This window comes from Leopardus geoffroyi, chromosome A3 (genome assembly GCF_018350155.1).
Source record: "Leopardus geoffroyi isolate Oge1 chromosome A3, O.geoffroyi_Oge1_pat1.0, whole genome shotgun sequence".
Classification (NCBI taxonomy): Eukaryota; Metazoa; Chordata; class Mammalia; order Carnivora; family Felidae; genus Leopardus; species Leopardus geoffroyi.
The window spans coordinates 22314208-22332411 of NC_059336.1; the positions used below are offsets into that span (position 1 = coordinate 22314208).

At 43.3% G+C, this 18204-nt stretch overlaps 1 protein-coding gene across 2 annotated transcripts in view; it reads right to left on the minus strand.

The window, feature by feature from the left end:
- Positions 1-18204, minus strand: part of RPN2 (ribophorin II) — a 60221-nt gene that overhangs the window by 4377 nt on the left and 37640 nt on the right. For both annotated transcript variants that reach the window (XM_045444659.1, XM_045444658.1), the window contains exons 10-16: positions 11601-11692; positions 9872-9986; positions 6934-7128; positions 5648-5734; positions 3563-3658; positions 1890-1965; positions 240-369 (exon numbers count right to left, since the gene is read on the minus strand). In XM_045444659.1, the coding sequence (XP_045300615.1) occupies positions 240-369; positions 1890-1965; positions 3563-3658; positions 5648-5734; positions 6934-7128; positions 9872-9986; positions 11601-11692 (791 nt within the window). The remainder of the gene's footprint in view (positions 1-239; positions 370-1889; positions 1966-3562; positions 3659-5647; positions 5735-6933; positions 7129-9871; positions 9987-11600; positions 11693-18204) is intronic.

Sequence of the window (18204 nt, forward strand, 5' to 3'; positions counted from 1 at the left end):
AGCAATTATTTTCTTCTCTTGTTCTAATGTGTCAGGGCATAAATCACTGTGGTTTTAATACATTTAAAACTGATCACCAAGGCCCCTTTCGGACTTAAAAGGCTGGATTAAGGTGTCACACTTGCCCCTAAGGATACGAATCGTTCTGCCACATACCCTTGTTCAAAGAGCTGGGTGAGCAGAGCTGACAAAAATATTTCTAATCCCACTCTGAGTCCCTGGCCCATCCGCAGCCTTACCTCTTGATTGCCTGCTGGGCCAGCATCCGATTGCCAGCCAGGAACGTCACGCTGCCCAAGATGGCCAGGTACTTCAGGGTCTGGAACATGTTGAGCTGAGTCCAGTAGACATACATGAGCCCCAGCATGGCTACAGGAACAGATGTCATGACAGCCAATTAAACTGCTGGACTCTGAAGAGGTCTCTATTTCTAGACCAGCTCATTTTATTCCTTTTATCTGGTGCCAGAAAATTAACTCAATATACTTACCTTGGCTACGGAGAAACTCAGAGGTAAAAATCAGATGTCAGCTACCTTAACTATCCGGTTCCATGTTCCAACGCACATCTATTTCCTTCAATGTAGGTTTTTTATTTTTGTTGGTTTTTTTTAAAGCATTACTATGATACTATATTTGGCATTCATTTTATTTTTTAAATTCTGAATGAAAGCATGTAGGGTTAAATAAATGAATAATTTCCTTTCTATTAAAAAAAGATTATTAAGGGGATTTTGCCAGTGTGAGTAGGAAGGAAGCAGGAAGCACTGAGGAAGAAGGTTTAATGAAAAGGGCTCAGGCCTAGGCACTGGGAGCCCTGGGTTCTGGTCCAGGCTCTTCCTTGCCTAGCCGCTTCCATTTCTCCGAGCCTACATTCTCTCACTTGTTGAACAGGGAGGATCGTTAACTCCTGCCCTGGGCACCCACATCACAGCTGTGATGAAAATCAAATGAGGGAATGTGCACAAAAAACACTCTGGCAAGAAAAGTCATGGCTCTAAACAAATTTATATTCAGGTTCTAGTCTCAGTTTCACTCAGGAGGGCTATCATCAAACCCAGTAACTAGGCTGGTGAGAAAGGTCATCCTGTCAATTTTGCCCAGAAAGATGACGGATGAACTACGGCAGGGGTTCTTAACTGTTTCTGAGGTCATGGACCACTGTGAGAATCGGATCAAAGTTACAAACTCCCTCTTTCCTGAGAAAAACACAGACACACATTTGCCTAGAATTTTAACTGATTCATCTGTGGACCGCTACAGAATCACACACTATGGATGCACAGAGGGTGACTCCCCAAAGCGTCAACGAAATCAGAGAATACTGAAATCTCAGTGAAATGCAAGGCACCACAGATCCAACAGGGTCAAACGTCTCAAACGCTTAGCTGGTTTGTGAATTTACCGTCTTGTTATGTTTAGGTCCTAAGTTCTCAAGAGAATAACATGGGACAGTGTGGCCAACTGTGGAAGAAACTGTTTTCTGTTACTGTCCAGACCCAGCCGCCAACAAACGTGAAGATCGATATGGTGGGGAAAGATAACCTTTGGAAACTGCATTAATGCTCTTCATCCAGGAAGATGGCTCAATGTAAAGCTACGGCAAGTGAGTAATCTCTGGAAATGAACAGGGCTATTAAGTATGGGTAAATGGCCAGCCAACAGCAGCCTAGCACAATGAAACCCAATATAATGACAGCTGTTCTACGCTGATGGACCAAACAGGTTTATCATCATATTAACTGTCCTAAAAGGCCAGGAGGAAGAGGGAAATGTTATGCTATTAAGTCATTATAGTTAATAGGTTGTGGGTCTACTTAACAGGGCTTTTGCATGGGCAGGCAAAATGTCAGAGGAGGCTAAATGGAATTAGCAGCCTAGAGTGCTTACCAGCATGTCCCAGGTGAAAGATGATCGTGCTTGGAGCAAAAGTGAAGTTGGAGACATTGGCACCAATCCGGATCCACTGAACGATGGGGAGAGATAAATTAAAAAGACATTAGAACTTGAAAGGGAAGGCAACACATGCTACGTCAATGCTAATCCAATGAACAGCCCCAAGGGCTTAAAAGTTCATGTATACTTGAAGGACAGGAAATTTTTCCAAGTGACAGCCATCCTATTGTAAGTCCTCAGGAAAAAAATTGTTCCCTTTTCTCTTTAGGAAGGCATTCCTACACCTGCTCTCAAATGTGCTCGAGTAACTCAAACCTGAACATCCTTTTTAATGACTGCAAACTCTTCTATTTTAAAGCAGGTGAAACCACAAAGCTGAAAGGTCACAGACCGCATTTATGATGAAGTAACTGGCACTCAGGCTAATTCCTCTAAGTACTGGTAAGATAAGACCCTTGGCAGCCGGTAGGGTGCACGCTCCTGCTGTGGGTTCCATGCCTTTTGAAATTCTGATCACTCATGAGAACAGGTGCCCATACCCTCAGTCTGGTTTCTGAAAGATTGTGCCAGGCCTTCCAGATTTAGACTGACCAATAATTCCTTTACTAAAATCGATGAATAAATTAGAAACACAGGCAGCTAACTTTCCAGAAGTAAGATCTAATGAGTTTTCCATACAGTTATCAAAATTCTCTGAACTTCGAGGATATGCTTCTTATATTTATAATTTGTAAAGAGAGACCAAAAGAAAATTATTAAAAAAAAATTCAAACAGTACACTGAAGTATAAAAATTTCCTTCCTTTATACTCCCTAAAAGGTCCTCTCCTTAGAGGTGACCAACACTAACAGATAATGCCTTTTCAAGGTTTTTACAAAGAGGACCATACTAAACATACTCGTCTACCCCTGGCCTTCTTCACCCAGTACATCTTGGCAATCTTGTCAATACCAGCATATAAATCTATATATTCTTTTAATAAAGTGCATATTATTCCATCATATGGATGTACCATAATTTATTTAACACTTGCTTTTATGAGGGTTTTGGGTTGTTTATGGTTTTAGGTTCACTGAAATGCACAGCCTCTGTTCTCTGTTGTTGTCTTTTAAAAAAAAATATATATATATTTATTTATTTATTTATTTACTTGTTTATTGAGAGAGAGAAACAGCAGGAGAGAGAGAGAGAATCCCAAGCGGGCTCCGAGCTATCAGCGCAGAGCCCGACACACAATGCAGAGTTCGATATCATGAACTGTGTTATCATGACCTGAGCTGAAATCAAGAGTCAGATGCTAAACCGACTGAGCCACCCAGGTGTCCCTCTGTACTCTCTTTTTATATAGCTATCAGCATTGGGCCTTGCCTTCTTCACACTTGACCTCATCTGAACACTCCTGCAGACTATCCCAGTCCATACACTTTTATCATTTTTTAGTGGCTATAAGGTACTTTCTCATGCCTCTCATTTATGGATCAGTTGGCTGTTCCCCACAGTGGGGAATTTCAGTTATTCTAAAATGTTTTGACCATCGGTTCAGGTCACAGCTGCTGGACCCCTTCAGAGCTGTGCGGAGGCCAGAGCACAAAGCCTCCTTTAGAACAGCTACATCTGCTGAGTCTGGCGCCAGACACACGCTGCCCATGCTAATTACAGCTACTCACCAGAGCAAAGAGCAGGAGCAAGGGCGAGAGGATCAGGGCTGTGAACGTATTGGACACCACGGTGGGGGGCCTCTTCTCAGGCTCTCGGAACAGGTGCTGCCAAAAGAGGACATACCAAGAGTATTTAAGAATGTGCCCTTCCCCGCAGGGGCTGCCATGTATACCAGGAACCCAAATGCCAATGACAGTCAAGAAGAAGAAATGCTTCCCAGAGGCTAAACCCTCCTGGAAGTGAGAGGACACTGGGCTTCTGCCTCTTCTCAATGCTGGCGTCTAATCCCAGAGGCCTCTTTCCAAAGACACCAGTCCCAGCTCACTACTTGGGCAACCCTCTTTTTCTCGCAAAGACTCACTGCTGTTTAGAGGTTAGAAAATGCAACCCATTCAGTGGCATTTTGCTTAGTGTCAGAGAGGGTGCCCAGGTATATGGATGGTTTGGATGATACATCCAAGGCAGGACTCTGGCTTTCATAATGCTTCTGGGTTCCTAGGGTGGCACTATCATATATTACTGCCCCACTTAAGTTAGCTAACTGGTGGTAACCTCACTCACTGTAAAAGAGCTTCACTACTGATGGTTCCAACCATAAGTCACCCCTTCTGCATCCAGCCCATGGCTCTAAGGAAGCCCCAAATGAACCTTCTCTCTTCCTTGTTCTGCCTGATTTCCAGAATTGGAACCAGAAAGCTGGGCAAGCACTGCTCTGGTATTTCTTTGTTTTGCTTTGTACTGAGAACCTCTGTATGAAGATCTTTGGGAGGCTCATCTAGACAGTGTCACCCAGCAGGGTCAGTGATGGACTAGGGGTCCAGAAGACTTCTATTTGGGCCCAAGTAGAGGGGCAAGTTGCTTTACCAACTTTTTGCCTCAGTTTCTAACTGGAAAATCGGGGATGGGAGGGCAATGACCATCCTATTAGGTTTGCAAGTTGGCTGTAAAGACCAAATGCAATAGGGCATCTGACTGTGCTTTGTATGCTCTAACATGTGTAAATTTAACTTCTTTTCAGTCTTTCTTCCAATGCACAGACTCATGTCTGTCTTTCCTTGCCAATGTCCAGCCAACCCAGCTCCAGGATGAGGCAACCCCACCTGGGAGTCCTGTTCCCAAATTTTCACCTCAGTTCCTCTTTGCTGCCACTATCATTAAGGGATCTCTAACACCGTCTATGGCAGATCAGTCAGCACCCTTCATCCTCACAGTTGTACCTTCTATTTAACTGCATTTTACAATCTTAAACAATGCTGTATCAACATTAGGAGGATTTCAAAGAAGAATCCTACTACTTACACCCTTTGGACGCTTGTCCTTTTTTTAAATAGTGAAACAAGAGTAAGCAGTCTGCTTGGAACATCTCGACATTCATTCAGATGTGGTGTGAATAGTTTCCACATTACTACAGTATGATCATTTCTTAGGACTGCAAAATAGTCCACTGAGTGCGTCCACCTCAGTCTCCTTAACCAATGGCTCAAACTGCGTAACAATTACTATACTTATTTTGTTTATGTTTATTTTGTAAAATGTTGTAGAGACTTTTCAAAGCCTTTCTTCCTTGATCAGTTACTTATTTTGATTCTCACAACAGTCCTGTGGAGCTGAGCTGGGCTGGGCAGAGACTGCTAACTGTGTGCATGGAAGATGAATCCCTGGAGAGAGGATTGCCTGGGGGAGGAAAGCCCTATGCTCCCATCCAGTTGAGTTTTCCACCTATAGGCCCCAATAGCCCTGATTTCTGCAGGAGCAGAGAGGAAGAATGCCAAACCCATCGGTCCTGTAGCTGTCAACTGAAGGCTGAGCCTCCTGAATGTTTAGGAAAAACAGACTCTGATTTTGTGTCCAACTATCTGCTTTCAGGGAGCTGGTCAGTGGGCTCTTTGAGCCTGTTTTTTCAAGTTCTAGGTTGGCGCTGATATTTGTCCCGTTTAATCTGCAGTGTGGTGAAGCCAAAACTATAAGATATTGTGTAAACAGGTTAAAGGAGATCCCAGAGCCACAGTTCAGGCATTCGCTGCCCTCTCTCGTTGTGCCCATTTTATGTATCTCCTCCATGTTTAGTGGGAGAGCCCTTAGGCTCCTTATACCTGAATTTCCTGTTTGGGGGTGAAAAGGTTCTTGGACAGGACAGTCGATGGAGCATCTTCTTCAGGGAACTTGATGACCACATCAGCCTAAAAAAATAAGGGCAGCTTTTAAAGGCACAGGGTAGAGAAGGGGTTGAAACAGGGTAGCATGCCCTAACTCACATGCAGGCCCATAACTGAAAACAGCTCCTAGCAGTCTAATCACTTCTGATCTATTAGCTGACAACTGAGGCAGTAAAAATGTCAAGAACAAAATAATAAGTATTTGTTGAAACTGCTTTTTAGAGCTAGAATTTCAATTTTCTACTGGTCTGGTGAGCCCCACAGAGCTGCTTAATACAAAAATCCCAGCTGGTATTCAGGCTGTTACAGTTGCAATCAGAAACTGCTGGTGTCCCTGGGAAGTGTGATTTAGTCACAGAAAAAAGAAATGAAAATGTGCTCTCGTAGAAAAAGCAGCCCGAAGTCCAGGAGAAGAAAAAAGGCTCTGAATACAACGCAAAGAAATGCAGCCACCCCTTTGTCTTGCAGAGGGAACGACCAAGGCCTGGGGTTTGGCCTCTGCTACCTTTCCAACCTCACCACCCAATGCTCTTGACCAGATGCAGGAGCTCCAGCAAAATGGACCCACTCAGGCCTCACCGAAAACATCTTCTGCGGGTCATTCCCCAGCCCCCAGATACTATTCTGATAAACCCCTGCAATTCTTCCACCCCTCACTCAAATGCTGTCTTTCAAGAAGTATTTCGCTCATCACATCCATCAGATGTGAGAAATGGAGGTGAAAAGCACTGTGTAAACTATAACACAGTATGCAAATATTGGTTAATAGTTTATTAGCATCTTGCATATTCTAGAATTCATCTGAATTATTTTCAAAATTCAAATCTTACCCTTTCCCACCCCACCCTGTGAGGCTATACCACATCTCAAAGACCAGGCTTTTATCTCTTACATCTATGTATCCCCCATAGTGCTTTGCTATAAAATGAAAACTTCCTTCGAGTGGAACTTTTATAGAAATTTGCTAGGACCCACGAGGGCAAATTCATGCTTCATTCATTCACTCAGTCACTATTTATCCAGCACCTACGATGTGCCAGGCCATGTGCATACCCCTAGGACTACTAATGGAAGACAGCACACGGCCCCTCACCTCACCATGTCTATTTATTGCCCTGCACAGGCAAGGTCAGGGTAAAGAGGCCATGTTCCTGAAAAAGAGCAGTCTCTGTCTGACTGTGGCACAGCCACTCTTGCCTAGGTCAAGGTGCATTAGGGCATACCACATTCCAAAGGATTGGGTTCTTCAAAGTGGCATCTCCGATGATCAAATAGAGAGTGTAGGTGCCGGATGCAGAGTCAAATTCGATCTTTCTCTCAGAAGTATCCAGTTCAAACTTGTACACGTTCTTGCTGTCTGGCTCAGCAACAAACACTACTTCCTGGCCAGTCTTCTGGTTATGGAGTCGGACAAATGTCTGGGTAGAACAATAATAATACAACCTTTCATCTGATAATTTCAAAGTTCCCTCCATACCCAACACCAAATCAACAAGGCAACTGGCTCTTTTGTCACAGTGGAAGCTCTGGGATGTACCAGACCTGCCTAAGAGCGAGGAAGGAGTGGCCATCCCACTCTGGTTCCCAGCTCAGAGATTAGAGATCACTTTTTGTTAGTCTAAGATATTTAACTTAGGGGTCCAGCCAATTCTCAACTACATGGAGGCTGAATGCCCAGTTTGTGGAAGATTTAAGCCCTTTGCTGCTGCTACAGTTTCTTCTTCCTGCCAGCCTTTTGGCCACTTTGCTGCCCAATTAACTTCTTCACCAGAGGGTGAAAAGAAGGGAAATGAGGTGGAACTGTAAGAGGCCCATTTTCAATTTCCTAGTGCCTCTAGCTAAAGATTTAGTAGAAGAGGCTTGAGGATTGATAGCAAGGCAGAGTTCTAACCAAGCAGAGCAGCCTGGTGTCACAGAGAAAGCCCAGGCTCTGAAGACAGACACATTTGATTCCACTACTTTTTAGGTGAGCAGGTCACTTCACCCCCTCAGGCCTTGATTTCCTCATCTTTATGAGAGAACGATTAACCTCTATATGTGGTGTACCTGTGCAAAGATTCACAATGATAAATGCAAAGCATTTAGCGCAAGACCTGGTATATGCTAGCTAATTGACAAATAGTAGCTGATACTGTCAACCATGTGATGGTACGAGTCCTTATCCCCCCAATGGCATAAGAAACTAAGGCTTCTGCATATGAGAACTGCAGCAAACTTAACATCCACTCTGAGCTTTCCTTTCAGGTGTTTCAAAATAAAGAATTGAACAAGGCTGGAAGGTTCCAAGGATTAAATGAGTTGCCATGTTACGCAATTCAGCCCTGGCTCCCAGAAAAAAATGTAAATCTCATTTGTCACTCTGCATCTGGGCAACGAGGAACCACCATCAAAGTATTTAGAGAAAAGGCCCAGAGATGTGAAGTATCCTGACTACAGCAGTCTTGGCCAAGAATGGGATTTAGGCCTGACCTTCCTCCTGTGACAGCCAAGGGCACGTGGCAGCCAGGTTCACCTGCACAACGCCATCTCTACCTGGGGGGGTTCTCTATGTCACGGTTCCAAAGCAGAATCTTAAATGAGACAAGTATTCAGTTAAAGTTACACTCCCTCACTAATTCCCTGCCTCAGCCCTAATCCCACCAGTTTAATCTTATTATCTCTTCTCTTCATATTCTTTCTTCCCTTGTGCTGTTTGGTTGGCAAACGTCATTCGGAAAAGGAGCTCGGAAATGTTGAGAGGCTAAAGTGCTTAAAGTCAGTTAGCCATGGCTAAGTGTCCTGACCGAGCTCTCTGAAGCTTGGGGGTGGAGGGGAGAGGAGCAGAGAAGTGCCAGGGGTGGCAGTCTTGGGGGCAGCCACTCTGGAGCCTGGCCACATGTGTAGTTGTAGCTACAAGAAGCAGAAAGCAGGAAGTATTCCAAGTAAATCCACTCACCTCAGTCATCTGCTCTGAAGCTGTCCCTCGGCACAAACTCGACTCCGCCAGCTCTTGCTAAACTAACCCCACAAAACATCTCAACCAAGGCCCCTATGTCCCATGTTGTTTTCTTTCAGTAAAGTATTTACTGGAATTTCCCATTATAATACTATCATGGATGGGGAAGGCCCAAGAGCAGTTATTCTCAATCTAGGGGGATGATAGGGGCAGGGGAGAAGGTGTCTGAGAGGATAAGGGGCCATATCAGATTCTCTGGGGAAAGGGTATATGGTTTGAAAAAAAATTTTTTTTTAATGTTTATTTATTTTTGAGAGAGAGAGAAAGAGAGAGAGCACAAGCAGCAGGTAAGGGCAGAGAGAGAGGGAGACACAGAATCCGAAGCAGGCTCCCAGGCTCTAAGCTGTCAGCACAGAGCCCGACACGAGGCTTGAACTCACGAACCGGGAGATCATGACCTGAGCTGAAGTCGGATGCTTAACTGACTGAGTCACCCAGGCGCCCCTGAAAATCTTTTAAATAATAATTCTCATGATTTTATATATGGAAAACAAAAATGAAGGCTATTGTCTTCTAATACAAATTAAGCATGAGTTAAAAAGGGCTATTCTTCAGATTCCTAAAAAGAGGAACTCTGCTGTGGTCAGAACAAAACCCTTTGGGCCTACCTAGGTTCTCCTTTTTCAAAATTATTTCAATCTGTTTTGTTGTTTTTTTTTTTCCTCAGAAAGGAAAAAACCTCAATTAAGCGCTAATCTTTCTTAAATTTATCTTCTCAATACCAGCTGATCTTTTAAAAACAACTGTGTCGGGGCATCTGGGTAGCTCAGTTGGTTAAGCAACTGACTTTGGCTCAGGTCATGATCTCCCAGTTTGTGGGTTCGAGCCCAGTGTCGGGCTCTGTGCTGACAGCTCAGAGCTTGGAGCCTACTTCGGATTCTATGTCTCCCCCTCTCTCTACCCCTCCCCTGCTCATGCTCTGTGTCTGTCTCTCGATAATAAATAAACATTAAAAAATATAAAAATAAAAATAAAAAGAACTGTGTCCGCCACGTTCAGAGTTACAACCAGTATGAGTGGGGACAGTGCCATGTGGGAAAACGTGCCAGTCCATCAGGGTCCAGAGTGAAGACCTGAAAGGGAGTGTGGACTTTATACACCGTGCCGTACACCCTAGCGCATGGTAAGGCTGCAGGCCAGGAGGAACACCTGGGCTTTTTCCTGACCTGGTGAGGGGTGAGTTCAGCACCAGTGTTCACATCTACCAGCTGGAAGAACAAAGCAAAGTTCTGGTGGCTGTCCGCGATGAATGTGCCCTTGGCTTTTGCTGGGTAGGTCACCCTGAAAGAGACATGTATACAGTAAATCTTCGGAGAGGATCTGCAGGTCTCTGAGAACAGAATAAAAAAGACAAACTGCACTTCACTGCCTAATCCTCCCTCTCCCCACTGGAAAACTTCCCTGCTGCAGACAGACAGGAGTACAGTTGTCTGTGGCCAGAGGGCAAACCGGACTAGGAGAGCCAGGACTGATAAAAGCACAGGATAAACTCTCATCGGGGTCTGGGGAAATGCTATGCACAGACGCTCCAGGCTGTCACTTCAAGGACCTAAGGATGTCAGCTCAACCAAGTCAGGTACCAGTGGGGCTCACGTGTCCCTCCGCAGCTACAGGGGGGAATAGAGAGTTGGGCTGGCAAGCGGGCAAGGAGAAATAATCACAGGATTGATGTCAGCAGCATGTGGGTGCATGGTTGGAAGATGAGGGGGTAGGAGATGCAAAGGTAAGACGGGTACTTATCACTTTTTCTTTTTTTAATGCTGTATTTTTTCATGGATACAGTTTCAATTTACTTTTCTGCCTCAAGTTGGGTTTTAAAGAGTTATTTTCTCAAAAGGCAGACTTGATGAGAAAACTATTCTTTTCCCAGCCATCTCCTGGGACGCGGTAAGATGGCCATGGGAAAAAACAAGCCAAATGGTTATAAAGCTCACACCTGACTATATTTTATACTTAGGCTTTATATTTACTTGTGAGGAATACCAACTCTTCATCTGTATAGAGTATTAAACTTTGCAAGGCACTCTTACATTATTTCCACGGACTCTCAACAGGGCTCTCATCTCCAGTGTCACTATGAAAATAACTAAGCCAGAAGCAGAAAGCCCAGCCTTTTCACATGACTTAAAAAGAGTGAATGTTTAGCTTCTAGGCCCTGGCTAACATCTCCTGCCTTCATAAGAGCCTTGAGGGTTCACCTACTTTCTCTAGCAGCTATAGCCACCCAGTCAAGTTGAGGTCCAAACTATACCCAGAGGTCTAGATGGGCCCCCCCCCCCCCAAAACAAGAATCTGGAAGAGGGCTGACAGGCTTCATATAGTGCCCAGCCTGCTCTGATCAACTGCCAATGATGACCTTGAAGGTTGTGTTAGAAAAGATTCTGAGTTCTGATTAGTGATGCCTTCCACAAACTTGAGAAAGGAATTCACAGCCCCAGTGCTAGGTATCTGCCATCTCAATTCTAAGGACCTCTGAGGCTTCCAACCAATTTCAGACCCACTGTGAGCCAAAGGGAGTAGTCATGAGGCCACTAAAAGCCAATTCAGGACTATGAAGATAAATTACCAAAATATAAACACACTGCTTCCTTTGTTGAGAAAGTCTTGCCTTTTTCAAGAAAAAGTCATCCGAACTAAATAATATACTTGGTGAGATAGTTGATTCAGACTCAGATGCTCCTTATCCCATTGTGGACTAACTGCTGGTAGAGACAACCCCAAATCTGCTTGGATGCTGTGTGGCACGGTGCCAGCAAAATTGAAGCCTCTTTAATTTAGAGTGCAAGCTGGATTATTGCTGACCCAGAAATGGCATCCAGAGGGGATCAGTGCCTGGGCGTGCTCCTCTCAGCTCAAGCCTAGACTTCCCCGGTGCCCAGAAGGTACCCCACCTACCGGGTGGTTTTGGGTGCGATGCTCTGATCCTTATCCACAGTGGAGAGATCAACGTTCGTGATGCCAACTTCAGTGGAGATCTTAACTCTGAGCTAGAGTGAAACACAGAAGAAAATCACCAAGTCAGCTGATACATCAAGAATTACAGGCATACCCAAATTTTCCTCATAAAGGTGAGCAAAGGCATGAAAAGATCCTAGGACAGGAGTCTTCAATGATTTTAATAAAGCTGACTCGGCCAGGTAGGATTTCCAGCTCTTCAATCTCAAGGCTTAAAAGCAACTCCGTGGGGCTCCCGGGGTGGTTCACTAGGTTGAGCGTCTGACTTGATTTTGGCTCAGGTCATGATCTCACAATTCATGAGATTCGTTTTCTCTTTCAAAATAAATAAATAAACTAAAAACAAACAAAAAAAGCAACTCCTTGATTCTTATCCCTTCTTCTCTTCTTTGGCATTGGTTGGATGGTATATACTAAAAGAAGAAAACAAAGTAGGATTTTTCACGTGTCCTTTAAAATAAATAAGGGGGAGGGGCGCCTGGGTGGCTCAGTTGAAACTTTGGCTCAGGTCGTGATCTCACAGTTTGTGAGTTCGAGCCCCACATCAGGCTCTGTGCTGACGGCATAGGGCCTGCTTAGTTAAGATTCTTTGTCTCCTCTCTCTGCCCCTCTCCTGCTCGTGTGCTCTCTCTCTCTCATTCAAAAATAAATAAACATTAAAAAAAGGATATGAAGGGGTGCCTGGATGGCTCAGTTGGTTAAGTGTCCGACTCTATTTCAGCTCAGGTCATGATCTCACGGTTTGTGACTTTGGGCCCTACACTGGGCTCTGCAATGACAGTATGGGGCCTGTTTGGGGTTTTCTCTCTCTTTCTCTCTCTCTCCCTCTCCCCTGCTCATGCTCTTTCTCTCACACACAAATAAATAAATAAACTTAAAAAAAAAGAAATTAAAATACATAAGGGGGAAAATTTGTAAGCAGGAACCTTCAAATAATTTGAATCAACAAGTACTTGATTCTAATGACAGCTATTGTTTGCTTTATGAAAGACACGGACTTTAAAACGACAATTTCATGTAATCCTCACAACAATTCTCTAAGGTAGTGCTATTTCAGATAAGGAAATTAAAGATTAAAAAGATAAAGCCACTAGCTCAAGTTTTGATGGCTAGTAAGTGACAGAGCCAGTATTCAAGCTCAGGCATTCTGATTCAGTGTCCATACTCTTAGGCACCTGGTTATCCAACTTCCCAGCAACAACTTACTCTGTACCAAGCAGTATTTTAAGTCTGTCCATGAAGATGTAAGAAGCATGGCAGACATCTGCACCATTCACCAGGCACTTCTGCACACATGGTAGGGATGTACTTCCCTGTTTCCCTGGAATCAGGTGTGGCCACATGACTAGCTTTGGCCAATGAAATGTGAGCCCCCAAATGGAAGTTTTAAGAGTCAGTGCGTGATTCTCTCCCCTCCTCTGCATGGACACAGACAATGCAGAGAGAGGCCTGCTCCTTCGGTCTGAGTCCCAGCCTAAGGACAGCATGAAGCCGAGCCTCCAGTTGATATGCTAAGATACCTAGCATGGGCAAAAAAGAAACTTTTGTTATTTTAAGCTACTGAGACTTGGAGTCTGGCAGAAGCACAAACCAGCCCATCTTGACTCTTAGGATTTGAATTCTATATATTCCTTGTAAATATTTTCACAAAGAGGAGCTAGATAACACAATAAACACGAACTTTTTAAAAGTTAGACTTAAAGTGTAAAATTCCAAGAGGCAGAAAACATTCTGAAAGTCTATTCATGGGAAATTTTTTAAAGTCCAGGTTTTGGGGTGCCCGGGTGGCTCAGTTGGTTAAGCGGCTGATTTCAGCTCAGGTCATGATCTCCCAGTTAGTGAGTTCGGGCCCCACGTAGGGCTCTGTGCTGACAGCTCAGAGCCTGGAACCTACTTCGGATTCTGTGTGTGTCTCTCTCTCTCTCTCTCTCTCTCTCTCTCTCTCTGCCCCTCCCCTGCTGTGCTCTGTCTCTCTCTCTCAAAATTAAATAAACATTAAAAAAAAATTTAAATAATAAAAACTGTAAACCAAAATAATAAAAATAAATAAAGTCCAAGTTTTAATGTGCAAATTATAAAAACCCAAGGTACTTTTTATATGCAAACATATCTATAAGACTTGCAAATATTTGCTAAGCTTGAATGTAATGCTTAAGGAAATCCTTGCCAAATCCACTGGTTTATAGTCTAAGTCAGGATCAAGGAACAGAGATAGAGGGCTGGGCAACTGAAGAATGGCTTTAGCATTTTGCTAAAATGCACTATCAAGGTGTAACAACCTCAAATTGAGGCCAAAGAAGAAAAATTAAAAAGGGATAAAGACAGCTATCAAGTAATATAACAGCCTTCTCTCCTACCTCCATAATAACTATTTTGTGACAACAGCCTCAATTATCAGATTGAATAGGGCTATTATGTTTTACTTAAAAAACAAGGGGCGCCTGGGTGGCTCAGTTGGTTAAGTGTCAACTTCGGCTTGGTCATGATCTCACAGTTCATGGGTTCGAGCCCGAGTTGGGATCTGTGCTGACAGCTTGGAGCCTGGAGCCTGCTTGGGATTCTGTCTCTGTCTCTGTCTCTGTCTCTCTCTCTGCCCCTCCCCTGCTTGTGTGCTCTTTCTCTCTCTCTCTCTCTCTCTCTCTCTCTCTCTAAGAATATTAAAAAAAATTTTTTTAAAAACAACAAAAAGCTGAATGTAGAAGATTTATTACAGAAGCTCTAAGGATAGTCTTACCTCCTACTCCTAAATACATAGCCACCTATTGGTAGAATTATACTCAGCCTTGCTGCCTGTCACTGAGGTTAGGCAACTGGGTGAATGACAGTGGTAGGGAAGGGAAACAGATGGCCTTCGAGTTGAATAAATCCCCAAGGAAAGAGTTGGGAGCCTCTCCTTTGGTTCTTTGGGTTCTGCGCTGAGCAAACAGCTTCGCAACTCACATAGGACTTGGAACCACATGAAACTCAATGCGGAGAGGCACTGAGACCATTTGAAGAAAAACTGGAGTGGAAGGTTTAAGCAGAAAAGTAGCCAAAGAGCTGTGATTAGACTACTGCTGTTTAAATTTTTTTTTTTTTTTCTCAACCTTTATTTATTTTTGGGACAGAGAGAGACAGAGCATGAACGGGGGAGGGGCAGAGAGAGAGGGAGACACAGAATCGGAAACAGGCTCCAGGCTCTGAGCCCTCAGCCCAGAGCCTGACGCGGGGCTCGAACTCACGGACCGCGAGATCGTGACCTGGCTGAAGTCGGACGCTTAACCGACTGCGCCATCCAGGCGCCCTTAGACTGCTGCTGTTTAGCAAGATATCTCCCACTAACATCACTTTGCCTACATCCCCCTAGCACAATTGGAGCACACAGGTGCAGGCGATATACAGAGATGGCAAGATGCACTTCTTGTCCTAAAGAGAAGCATAAATGTAAAGCTAAATGTTAACAAACCAGGCTGCTGCTTTAATGGAGGGATGTACAAAGTGCTATGAAAGCACAGGAGAAATAACTGTGACCTAAGCTGGCCTGGGGGTAGCCCTTGCTTGGTTGGGGAGCGAGAGAATGTGTAGCACAATGGCTCAGAAGTCCTCCAGTTTGGGGAGATGAAGGAGTTTAGCAATATTCCATGCTATAAAAACAATCCATCTTCATAGTTAACCACTCTGCAACCTACCCATCAACACTACCCAGATAATTCTTTCCTTACTTCTGTGACTCATTCCCTCAAGGGCTCACCCATTTAATTTGTAAATGTGATCTTAAAATCATCGTCCCACCTAAATTTCCATAAACAGGAGATGGTTACATGACTAATGGTACGTGTACACTATGAATTACCATGGAACAATTACAAAGGACAAGGTAGATGTCTATAAACAGATAAAGAGATATTATCACCTATTTTTGAGTACATCCATTGACATAATTATATTTAACATCACTGTCACGGAGTCTAGGCAACTGGGTGAATTATGGCAGAGGAATGGTGGAGGGTTGGGAGGAGGTCATCAAGTTAAAAAGATCCCTGAGGGGAAAGCTGGGAGTCTCTATTTTATGACAAGAGCAAAGAATACAGCTGCTTTTAGAATAATCCTTTTTTTTTTAATTTAAATGTTTTTATTTATTTTTTGAGACAGAAGGAGAGAGAGAGGTGGGGAGAGAGAGAGAGAGAAGGGAATGAGAGAGAGAGAATGCAAGCAGGGGAGAGGCAGAGAGGGGGGAGACACAGAATCTGAAGCAGGCTCCAGGCTCCGAGCTGTCAGCACAGAGTCCAACGCAGGGCTCGAACCCACGATCTGTGAGATCATGACCTGGGCTGAAGTCAGATGCTCAACCAATTGAGCCACCCAGGCCTCCCTAGAGTAATCCCTTTTATGTAAACAAGAAAGGATAAACATACATTCATTCATTAATTTTGTATCCTTCTTTTTCTTAAAATGTACAATAATTAACTCTTAGAAATGGATTCCTCTGAGGAGAGGAACTGGATGGAAGGGATGAGAGAAAGCTCTTACATTTCATTACATACTTTTACAAAATTCATTTGCACTTTGAATTTTTTTTAACTACGTGCATATTTTACTCCTTTTTTGAAAAAAATAGAGATTATCTCAGCAATGAGACTGTGTGCCATATACTTTTTTCTTTATAAACATTTTGTATTGAAAAGCACCACCCAATAAAGAGGATTGCAAAAATAACCATTCTTCCAGGGTGCCTGGGGGGGCTCAGTCAGTTAAAAATCTGACTCTTGGTTTCGGCTCAGGTCGTGATCTCACAGTTAGTGAGTTCAAGCCCCACATGGGGCTTCATGCCAAAGGTGTGGAGTATGCTTGGGATTCTCTCTCTTTCCCTCTCTCTCTCAAAATAAATAAATAAACTTAAAAAAATAATCATTCTTCCTTTCAGCAGATGGATACATAGAGACAGATGTTTAAAGATTTATGTAAGGCTCCTCAATGTATCCTAATTATAGTGATAGAAAAGTCATCAACTTTTAGCTTTTTCCTTAGAATCCTGACTACAAACTTTCAACAGTAACATGGTCACTAAGGCCCGCTAATCAAGATTCGTGTGTTTTAAAGACATCATAAGCATTCCCAGACAATACACACACATGGATGACAAAAGGGCAGATTGCAGTGAGCTCAAGTCATTTTGGGTTTGCTCTCAGCCCTAATTCTAAAAGGCTCCCTAAGTTAAAGGTTTCTTTGTTGCAGAGAAACACTGCAGGGCTGTTCTTGAATAGGGAACAGCTTAAAACAAGTCCTTCTGCTCCTAAAATCTTAATACAAATGAGTCTCTGGAAACACTGAGAAGAAAAGCGTTTTTATACTACTCTTTTAAAGCAAATTGAGAAATAAAAATTATCGTAACTTTTTTCAAAGCCATGTTGTAAAGAATTGAGTAAGATCCCTGTGGGTTAGCTGCTTCTTCCTTCAAACTAACACTTCAAGATTAGTTTTTATAATAGGAAAGGGACTTGTTTAGCCACTTTAAATGCAGCTAAGCCTGCTTTACATTGAATCATGCTAGTCTTTTCTTTGCCTGTACTGCATGCCACATACACCTCAAAAAATGTTTTAACGCCAGGAAATGTAGTCTTTCTGCTGAGAGTAATAACCCCCTTGTTTAGCTCATTACTGTCAAAAATGATGGTGCATTAGGGGCAATTAATGCTAATGACAGTTTCTAAAACCCATGTTTCCCTGACAGCAAGTCCAACGTCAATGAGGGCTATTACAGGCCTTCCACACCAAACCACCGTTAATGCACTCTGACCAATGTCAAGCGTCTCTCAGGAGAGGAAACAGGACCTGCTGACCCGCTCTGAGGTTCTAAGTGTGACTATTGCTGAAATTACAAAGTAAAGTTGCGTATGTGACAGAGGTCAGAACGCACACACACGCGCATGCAGGCGCACACACACGTACATATGCATGCATAAAGCTCTAACATAATGAAGGAGAGATTTTTTAATGCTCACTCCATCACCAGGAAGGAAAAGGACAGCAATGGCCTCAGTTGGGGCTTATTATCATTGCATGAGTAACAGCTATTAGCCATTTCTGCTATTTTGCACTTAAATAATTTTTCCAACAATCACAGAAACACTTGGACAAACGCCAGATTTGATGTTACAAAAAGCCAAGCTGTTAAGTAACCAAGACAGCATAGCATTGGTATAAAAATAAAAATATTGATTAATGGAATACGACTGCAAGACTAGGTATTAACCCTTGCCTGTATGGTCAACTGATTTTTGATGGCAAGATGCAAAGTGTGCCAAGACAATTCAATAGGGAAAGAATGGTCTTCAACAAATGGTGCTAGGATTTCCACATGCAAAAGAAGGAAGCTGGACCCCTACCTCACACCATATACAAAAACTAAGTCAAAATTAATCAGACACCTAAATGTTAGAGTTAAAGCTATAAGAGGAGTAATCTTCATAACCGTGGATTAGGCAATGGTTTCTTGGATATGACACTCAAAGCAGAAGCAGTGAAAGAAAAATAAAGAAACTGAACCTCATCAAAATTAAAACAT